The sequence below is a fragment of the Quercus lobata genome, chromosome 7 (assembly GCF_001633185.2).
Source record: "Quercus lobata isolate SW786 chromosome 7, ValleyOak3.0 Primary Assembly, whole genome shotgun sequence".
NCBI lineage: Eukaryota > Viridiplantae > Streptophyta > Magnoliopsida > Fagales > Fagaceae > Quercus > Quercus lobata.
The window spans coordinates 29,985,586-29,994,441 of NC_044910.1; the positions used below are offsets into that span (position 1 = coordinate 29,985,586).

The window sequence follows — 8,856 nt, forward strand, 5'->3', positions numbered from 1 at the left end:
ACTACCCTAGACTTTCCCAAAATACCAACTTATAGTTGAACATTTACTCCAATCCCTAATTGAACTTGATCTTGTAGAGACTTCTTCTTGTATGTACGGATCCCAGTACGTGTCTGATTTCCTAGCAACTGATTGATTGTTGTTGAATGCAAAGTTTTTCACTTCAAAACATGTTGAAAATCTGAAAGCACTTGGTTATAAATCCCTAAGGCACACAAGAATGTAGTAACTTCTCACAGAGTGAATGAGTTCTCTAAATTGAGTTTCTATGTCTTTGATGACCTCAAAATAAAGTTTTTATATGCATTAGAGGTTTAATGAATGAAACCTTAGAAATCCAAGTTATCATGGGCCGAAGTTCTAATATGAGAATTCTAGATCTACATAGCTTGATAGATCAAGAGGTGTTGAGCTTAGTGTTGAGAATTACTCATTTAGTCTCAATAGATGCTAGTGTTGAGCTTGTGTCAAGACTAGTGTCAAGACTCACTAAATCAACTTTTCTTCACTCATTTCTTGATTCAGTTTTCATGTCTTTAAAGATACCATTTGTTTTGTCTTATCAACACACTTCTTGATATCCTAAACACATTTTAGATCTACCAAATTACAAGTAAATTGTATTTGGTAAAAAGATATGCCAATACATAGACAATATGACCCTAACACTAATCAATGTATAAAGTTGAATGCCATTATTTGGTTATCTCGTTGTTTTTTTTGTTTTTTTTTTTTAAAGCTTACCGTAGATTCTTCTCTCTATGAAATGAAGACCTCCTTCTACAAAGGTGTGGGCTGTTGGGGTCTCAAATTATAGTTGTAAAAGCTAATTAGGTTTCTTAGTTAAAGAAGAAAAAAGTAATTTGGTTATTTTTTGGGTTTTTGGCTATTTCTTGGAATGGAAGGAAAGTCATTGTGAAAGAAATATTGTCTACAAAGGAATAGGAATTGAGTCTTTATAAATAGATGGTACTACAAATAATTTTATGGTTTTGATCCAAGGGTCATCCCCTAAATAACTCTCCTACTTGTTAAATAAGAAAGATGTATCCCCATCCAACCAATTTTAAAATCCTTGATTTTGGATAAACTTCTACTCTCCCACTACACAAATTCAAATGTCCTTAAGTTTATAACAACCAAAATTTCGGAGATAACTTCTTCAAAATTAAAACCATTTTGAAACTTCTCATCCATTTAAAGGAAACTCCCCGGCTTGTTATAAAGAAAATAAAAAAGTGTATCTCATCCATAACAGATAAGACATAACAATTTGCGTGGTTTATATATAAATAATGATTAATAAGCGGAAGCCTGACTTTCATGGAAAGTGTGAGATTCCTTCAAAGTTAAAATCGTTTACTTGGAAACTTGGGTGACGGGTGCGGGCCCTGCCGGGTGACCCATGAATTGTGGGTGCTTGACTTTAGGTATGAATACATTTACATATGATGTTCTCCTCAACATGATGTATGTAAACCAACCCTGCATTTCTTAGAATGAAAAGAAGAAATGTGTATGCAAATATAGCCATGTTTTCCAAGCTTGTAATACTGCTGCCTCTCCTAATAAGCGTTGTAGCCTCCCTAGATACCAACTTCATTTGCAATGGTTTTAGATCAGTCAACCTAAGCCTAGACGGCATAGCCACAATCACTTCTAATGGGCTTTTGGAGCTCACCAATGACACCAGACAGCAAAAGGGTCATGCTTTCTACCCTACTCCAATAAGCTTCAAGAACTCATTGAATGACATTGCTTTCTCTTTCTCTACGACTTTTGTCTTTGCCATTGTTTCTGAATATCCAACTCTGAGCGGTCATGGGATCGCTTTTGTGATTGCTCCAACGAGAGGGCTTCCGGGATCTCTTCCAAGCCAATACCTTGGCCTTTTCAATGAGACCAACAATGGTAATTCCACCAATCATGTAGTTGCCATAGAGCTCGATACGATCCAGAGCCACGAGTTCAACGACATCAATGATAACCATGTTGGGGTTGACATCAATAGCTTGGATTCCGCAAATTCTACCTCAGCAGGTTACTATGCTAACAGTGGTGGCTTTATGAATCTGACCCTTATCAGTGGCCACCCAATGCAAGTTTGGGTGGAATATGATGGGGTCAAGAAGCAAATCAGTGTCACTTTAGCTCCAATTAATGTTGATAAACCCAAAATTCCACTATTGTCTTTGTCCCGTGATCTTTCACCCATCATTAACAAAACCATGTATGTTGGTTTCTCTTCCTCAACTGGCTCTGTCCTTACTTCCCATTATGTTTTGGGTTGGAGCTTTAAGATGAATGGTAAGGCTCAAGAACTTGTCCTTTCTCAACTTCCCAAGCTGCCTCGAGGTAAGGAGAGATCTAAACTTTTGACAATTGGGTTGCCTATAATTCTTGTTAGTTTAGTCTTGGTAGCAATTTCAGGTATAACTTTTGTCATAAAAAGGAAGAGGAAATTTGCAGAATTGCTAGAAGACTGGGAGCTTGACTATGGGCCTCACAGATTCAAATACAAAGATCTTTACATTGCCACAAAAGGATTTAGGGACAAAGAACTGTTGGGTAGTGGTGGATTTGGTAGGGTTTATAAAGGTGTACTACGTACCTCCAAAATTGAGATTGCTGTGAAGAAGGTCTCTCATGAATCAAGACAGGGAATGAGAGAATTTGTGGCTGAAATTGTGAGTATAGGTCGGCTTCGCCACAGAAATTTAGTACCACTCTTGGGCTATTGCCGAAGAAAAGGAGAATTGCTTTTGGTGTATGACTACATGTCCAATGGAAGCCTAGACAAGTACCTCTTTGATCAACCTCAGGTCACCCTCAGTTGGAGCCAGAGATTTCAAGTCATAAAAGGTGTGGCATCGGGGCTGTTTTATCTACACGAAGGATGGGATCAGGTTGTCATTCACAGAGACGTGAAGGCTAGTAATGTCTTGCTAGATGGTGAACTGAATGGTAGATTAGGTGACTTTGGTCTTGCAAGATTATATGACCATGGAACTGATCCTCAAACTACCCATGTGGTTGGAACACTTGGGTATCTTGCGCCAGAGCATACTCGAAGTGGCAAGGCCACAACAAGCACCGATGTGTTTGCTTTTGGGGCCTTTATGCTCGAGGTTGCTTGTGGAAGAAGACCAATACAGGCAAATGGGCCATCAGAAAATTCAATTTTGGTTGATTGGGTGTTTTCTCATTTGAGCCAAGGCGAAATTATGGAGGCAAGGGATCTAAGGTTTGGTACAAATTATGTAGCAGAGGAACTACAGTTGGTTTTGAAACTAGGATTGCTGTGCTCTCATTCAAAGGCTGCAGCAAGGCCAAGCATGCGCCAAGTTGTGCAGTACTTAGAAGGTGATGTTCCTTTTCCAGACTTAGCATCGCTTGGTCTTTCTTCCACCGGCTTAACATTTGCACATGGGGATGGTTTCGATGATTTTTTCATGTCCTATCCGTCTTCTACGAACCAGGCTTTTTCTCATACGTCTTCCATTGCAGAGTCACTTCTCTCAGGGGGCCGTTAATACTAAAAGCTTATATTTGTGCTTGTGATTTGTAACTTCCTACTTATCCACAAAGACAGAAAGTGGTGAAATTTTTGAATGTGATCTTTTTAATGATTGAACTGTACTACAATATAGTTTCTTCTCCAATGTGTGCTTTTTTTTTGATAGGATTCTCCAATGTGTGCTGTGTATATATATATAACAATTTGATTGTGAAAAGTGTAAACATGAAAATTGCGATCTCTCTAGCTCGTTGGGATTTTCTCTAGTCATGTTTGCTTAGGACATTTCCAGATTTCCTTCCTCTAATTGTACAACAATTTGCATTGAATTCCACCCGTCCATTTTTTGTTTTTTCTTTAAATAGACGGTGAAATAACATCAGCTCATAAATTCTAATGATGTTTACTTCATTTTTTTTGTGTTCCACTCCATACGCTACCAATTATAATAACTTACTATTTATTTATTTAATTTTCTTAACAAATGTTTTAAAAGTATTCGTTTATAAAATACTTTTAAAAGTTTATTATACAAAATGAGAAAAACAATTGATTTTTGTGATAGTTTTATATATTTCCTATAAGAATGGTAGCTAAACTTTCTTTAAAATTGTTCATTAAAAAATGCCCTAAGAGCACCCATCAACTGAATCCAAATATAAAATTGAAAAAAAAAAAAAAAAAAAGAACCACATAGCATATTATGATTAGTGAAATATAAAGTGAAACATAAAAAGTGAAAAAGACTATTTGTATTCGAATCTAACTATTCATTGAAGGGAACATACTAAATTCAAAGACAAATGGTCAAGGACAAATTCAATTTCCATTGTTAGAAATTCAATTTTTTCACTCATGATATGTCAAAAGATTAAGTATGCATTTAGATGGAGCCTACGTTTTCCTTTTTTTTTTTTTTTTTTTTTTTTTTTAATTGAGAACAGTGTTTTCAAGTGAGATGTTGTCTGTCAGTGGGTCTCGTGCACTGTGCACGAGACCCACTACCTCTTTGATCGTCCAAATTTTTCACTGGAATGTAACTATTCAATGGATCCAGTGCATTGTTCACGGGACCCACACACCTCTTTTTCACCAAAACTTTCATTAAAAATGAATCCCACAGTACTATTCACACATTTAAAAATTATTTTGCAACAGTATTTTCAGTTTTCAGTTTTCAGCAAAATAAACGGTATTCAAACACACCCTAAGTTTATGTCCAATCAAACTTTTCCATTGTTAGAAATTCAATTTTTTCACTCACGATATGTCGAAGGATTTAGTTTATGTTCATTGCACTAATGCATTATATAAAAATTGTGTCCAATGTCTTTAACACATGGTCAAGGATTTTTTTTTTTTTTTTTTTTTTTTAAATTTTGAAATTGTCTCGTTCAATCAAATGGACTTGAGCCAAGGCATGATAATGCATAAGTAATTAACCAACAACTTTTTGTCCTTGTCTTATAAAGAAACACACACAAAAGAGAGTAAAAAAGATTCTAACAAAAAGTAAAATGTTGAATTTGTTGGTTTTTAGACCCCTTAAACAATTGATTTAACCTAATTAATTAGCCAAGTTGTTACTTAGTCCAAATTCCAAGTCTAGGTTATCACAATCAAACAATCATATCATGCATAGCAGCGGAAAATAAATAAGACAATGATATGATCACCCAGGAAAACCAAACCGGTAAAAAACCTGGGGAGAATTTAACCTAGCTATCCTCAAGGTAAAAAGCAAATCCACTAGAAAGAATCGAAGTTCATACAATAAGACTTACAAGCCTCCATACTCGACTTCTTATTGCTACCAACCAGTAGAACTTACTGACACGACTACGTGCAAACTTCGAATCCACGGACTCCTTCTTTCTTTGCTCTTTGCAAAACACAAACACCCCCGTTTGTGGCTTTGAGATCCCACTCAAAGGTTTAGCAACACAAACTCTCCTGTTTGTGACTCCAAGACCACCCTTGAAGGTTTAGATCATCAACACCTTTGATAACTAGAGAAGACAACAACTTTTACAATACCGGATCTTGAGATTCTTCAAGGAATAGCACCGGTAGAAGACATAAGAGAGCTTTTTAGGAACAAAACCCTAAATATAAAAGAGGCACACTCTTTTCTCTCTGAAAAGCCACATAAAAACGTGCTTAGCGTTTCCTTTATATACTGGGAGAAGTAGATTAGAAACCCTAATCCTAAATGGGCTTGAACTTCTGTTTGGGCTTAATTAAAATTCTGCAGATATGACTTTCGATCGATCGAGCCTGTCTTTCGATCGATCGAACCAGACAAATTATGAAATCTTCTTCCTGCAGCTTGTATGTTCTTGAATCTTGACTTAAATCACATTGAGCATTGTCTAATAAAACCCATAGACTCTAAAATCTATATCTAGACAAGTTTGTGTTCACGATTTGCCAATTGTTCTAAACATTTAGAACCTAACAGAATTAAAATTGCTTGCATTTACATTACAAACCTACTATGATCGAGGTTAAATCTATTTCAAAGAGAGATAACAAAATGATATATATTAAGTTGTAATTTCTCGGGTTCTTGGTGGACTTTATTTTGTGTCAATTTCATTATAATTTCATACATTTTCTATGTGTTATGTGGGTTTTATTCTTAGAAATCACATAAAAAGTAACTAGATCTACCATCTCATGAGATAACTTGCCAAACAAAGCAAAATAGTGATTGTTTTTTTTTAAGCCAGAGAGAAGGAAAAACTACCAAAGAAAGAAATTACAAAAGATCAACCCCATAAAGTAGAATCGGCAAGTAAAGATCGATTCTTAAGTAGCCTTTGTTTTTACATGATTAGCAAATATTATCAGTTAATAAATTAAAGTAAGGATAAAATTTAGCTACAAAAATGGTTACAGTCTAAAGTTACAACTTTCTTCAAAAAAATTAACATTACTGCATATTTTAAAAATCTAACTGTACCGCACCCGGACCCCCAAGCCCATTTGGGCCTTGAGCTTCGGCCCAACAATATGGCCCATGATGCCAACCTCTTTTTGCCTGAGGCCAAAGCCCTAGGCCCAGGTCTCATGCTACCTTAAAGCCCATTAAGCGAATGGTCTTAATTAGTATGCACCATGCTTCATCACTCAAACCACGCTCGGTGAACCACTTACCGAACATTAAGACAACTACTCGGGTTTACCGCTTCTCGACTGCTCGGCAGTGCCTTGGGGAATATCGTTGCCAAGCAGCTCTACTTAGGTGGGAACCAGTTCTAATGCCACTCTTACCACACCCTACTCCCAACTAAACACCCACTTAAGGTTAACAACATTGAACCTCCTTTCCCACTAACCATGAAAGTAATCATAACTCCCCACTAATTTTTGGCTATAAATATGCGAAGCTAAGGAAGAAAGGGGGTGGTGAGAAAAGTTCTAAAAGAGACTAAGAGTGGAAGAAGTGAGAATTAAGCTTGTGCAGTAATAGTAGGGAGAGGCAGCTCCGTTAGGTCTCTGTATAAGGAACTACCCAAGATTGGAAATCTAAAGCCCACGTTACAAATAGATTGTAAGTCCAAGTGAGGGTTGGCCCATTAGCCTCACTTTTGGCGCACACACTAACCATTGAATTGTATATTCTATACGCTCTTAATATATATATATATATATATATATATATATATCAAATTTTGTGTCAATTGGGTATTATTTAATATATGATCTATAAGTTTATATTTTATGCATAATTTTAAACAACAAAAACTTGCAATTTAAACAATTTATCGATCACATAGCTATTGATGTTTAATTTTTTAGAAATTTTGCAAGTATAGAGGATATAAAAAGAAAATGTAATTCAATAGTGAATTTGTTAAAATTCACCTCTAACAAAAAGATATTGAGAAGGGTTGTAGTTTTAACTAAACTTTGTCCTTAAAGTAATTCCTGATGTTTATATTGCTAATCTTTGTTACTAGAGGTAGTTTATTGTTTTAGTTGGCTCACGGTGGCTCTAGCATCTTTTCCTAACTTTAACATTGATTTTAATGGTGTTAGATGTGGAGGTTCAGTGCTAAGAGCATTCACATTCAGAGTGCTAAAAAATTTAACATTTAACACTTCAATAAGCTAATATATCTATTTTAACATCTCACTTAACAATGCATGATAATCTCATCTCTTATTTTAACATACAACCAATCACCATGGCACAACCAATAAGACAACAACCATGGCACCCAACCACAACAACCCATGGCACAACCCATAGCAACCAACCACTCAACCACCACCACAATCCAACAACCCAACACACAATCCAAGCAGAAAAAACTTAGCAACCATCACCTAAAACCTAGCAAAGCCCATCCACAACCCACCAAAATCGAGCAACACCTTTCTTGGCAGCCCAATCCAAAATCAACCCAGCCACAAACTTGCGTATCCACTGTGACTTGTGTACATCATTGGCTGTTGGAAGCCTAGGCCATCACAATCATTGTCCACCCTAGGCCTAAGAGAGAGAGTTTTGAGAGTGAAAATAGAAGAGAGTGCAAGAGACAAGGAGAGTGTGAGAGAAATTATTTAAAAAATGAATAGCAACTTGTTAGTAGCAATTACTATAACAAGTTGCTAAAATTCGTTTAACTTAGGCAATTTGGATGAAAAATGTTTTTTTTTTTTTGGTGATGTTGGGGGTGCTAAAAAGCATTTTGGCTATTTTCATCAAAGATTATAAGATATTATTATATGTGACCATTGTGTAGCTAATTATATTTAAATTTTTCCATAAAAAATTTGTATTTAAAATTTGGTAAAATACTTGCAACTGTTAAAAATATGGTACAGAAAATTTATATTTCTTTTTGGAAAGGGTAAACTTTTTCATTTGTACGAGTACCTGTTTGAATTTAAAATCACAGATGTGATGAAAGAAAATTAAGGGGGTGTTTGGTAATATTGTTCTAGTAATGTTGTTTGTGTTTTTTAGAAATATATGTGGCTGAAAAAATGTGTAAAAATAAGTATAATATTGTTTAAAAACTGAAAATTATTGCTCAAAATCACATACCAAGCGTCTATTTGGATACCACTTATTTTGCTGAAACTGAAAACTTATTGTTAAAAGTACTGTATATAAAGATAAAAGTTATTTAAAATGGTATGGTAGAGCTCATAAATAATACTAAAAAAAGTTACAAAACTTATAAATAATAACAAAAATAAACTAAATAGTAAAATATTTTCATTTTTCATTTCATTCCAAGCGTTGGTCAAACGCCCCTAAAATGCAATGATATCCAAATAAAAGCGGTGAAACTCGAGGACACGTCGCATAAAAGAAAAAATAA

General features: G+C 35.3%; 1 protein-coding gene across 3 annotated transcripts; it reads left to right on the forward strand.

Moving 5' to 3' along the window:
- Positions 1-1,423: 1,423 nt before the first annotated feature.
- LOC115951285 (L-type lectin-domain containing receptor kinase IV.1-like) lies at positions 1,424-3,662 on the forward strand. 3 transcript variants are annotated; one of them, XM_031068473.1, is made up of 2 exons: positions 1,424-2,355; positions 2,431-3,662. In XM_031068473.1, the coding sequence occupies exons 1-2, from the start codon at positions 1,500-1,502 to the stop codon at positions 3,531-3,533; spliced, it is 1,959 nt and encodes a 652-aa protein (XP_030924333.1). In that variant the 5' UTR covers positions 1,424-1,499; the 3' UTR covers positions 3,534-3,662. The 3 variants fall into 3 exon arrangements, with proteins under 3 accessions (XP_030924333.1, XP_030924334.1, XP_030924332.1); XM_031068474.1 differs by having other exon boundaries at positions 2,470-3,662; XM_031068472.1 differs by having other exon boundaries at positions 1,424-3,662.
- The last annotated feature ends 5,194 nt before the right edge of the window (positions 3,663-8,856 follow it).

Excerpts from the sequence above, each read along its gene's own strand:
- LOC115951285 (XM_031068472.1), top strand. The coding sequence starts at position 1,500 with ATGAAAAGAAGAAATGTGTATGCAAATATAGCCATGTTTTCCAAGCTT.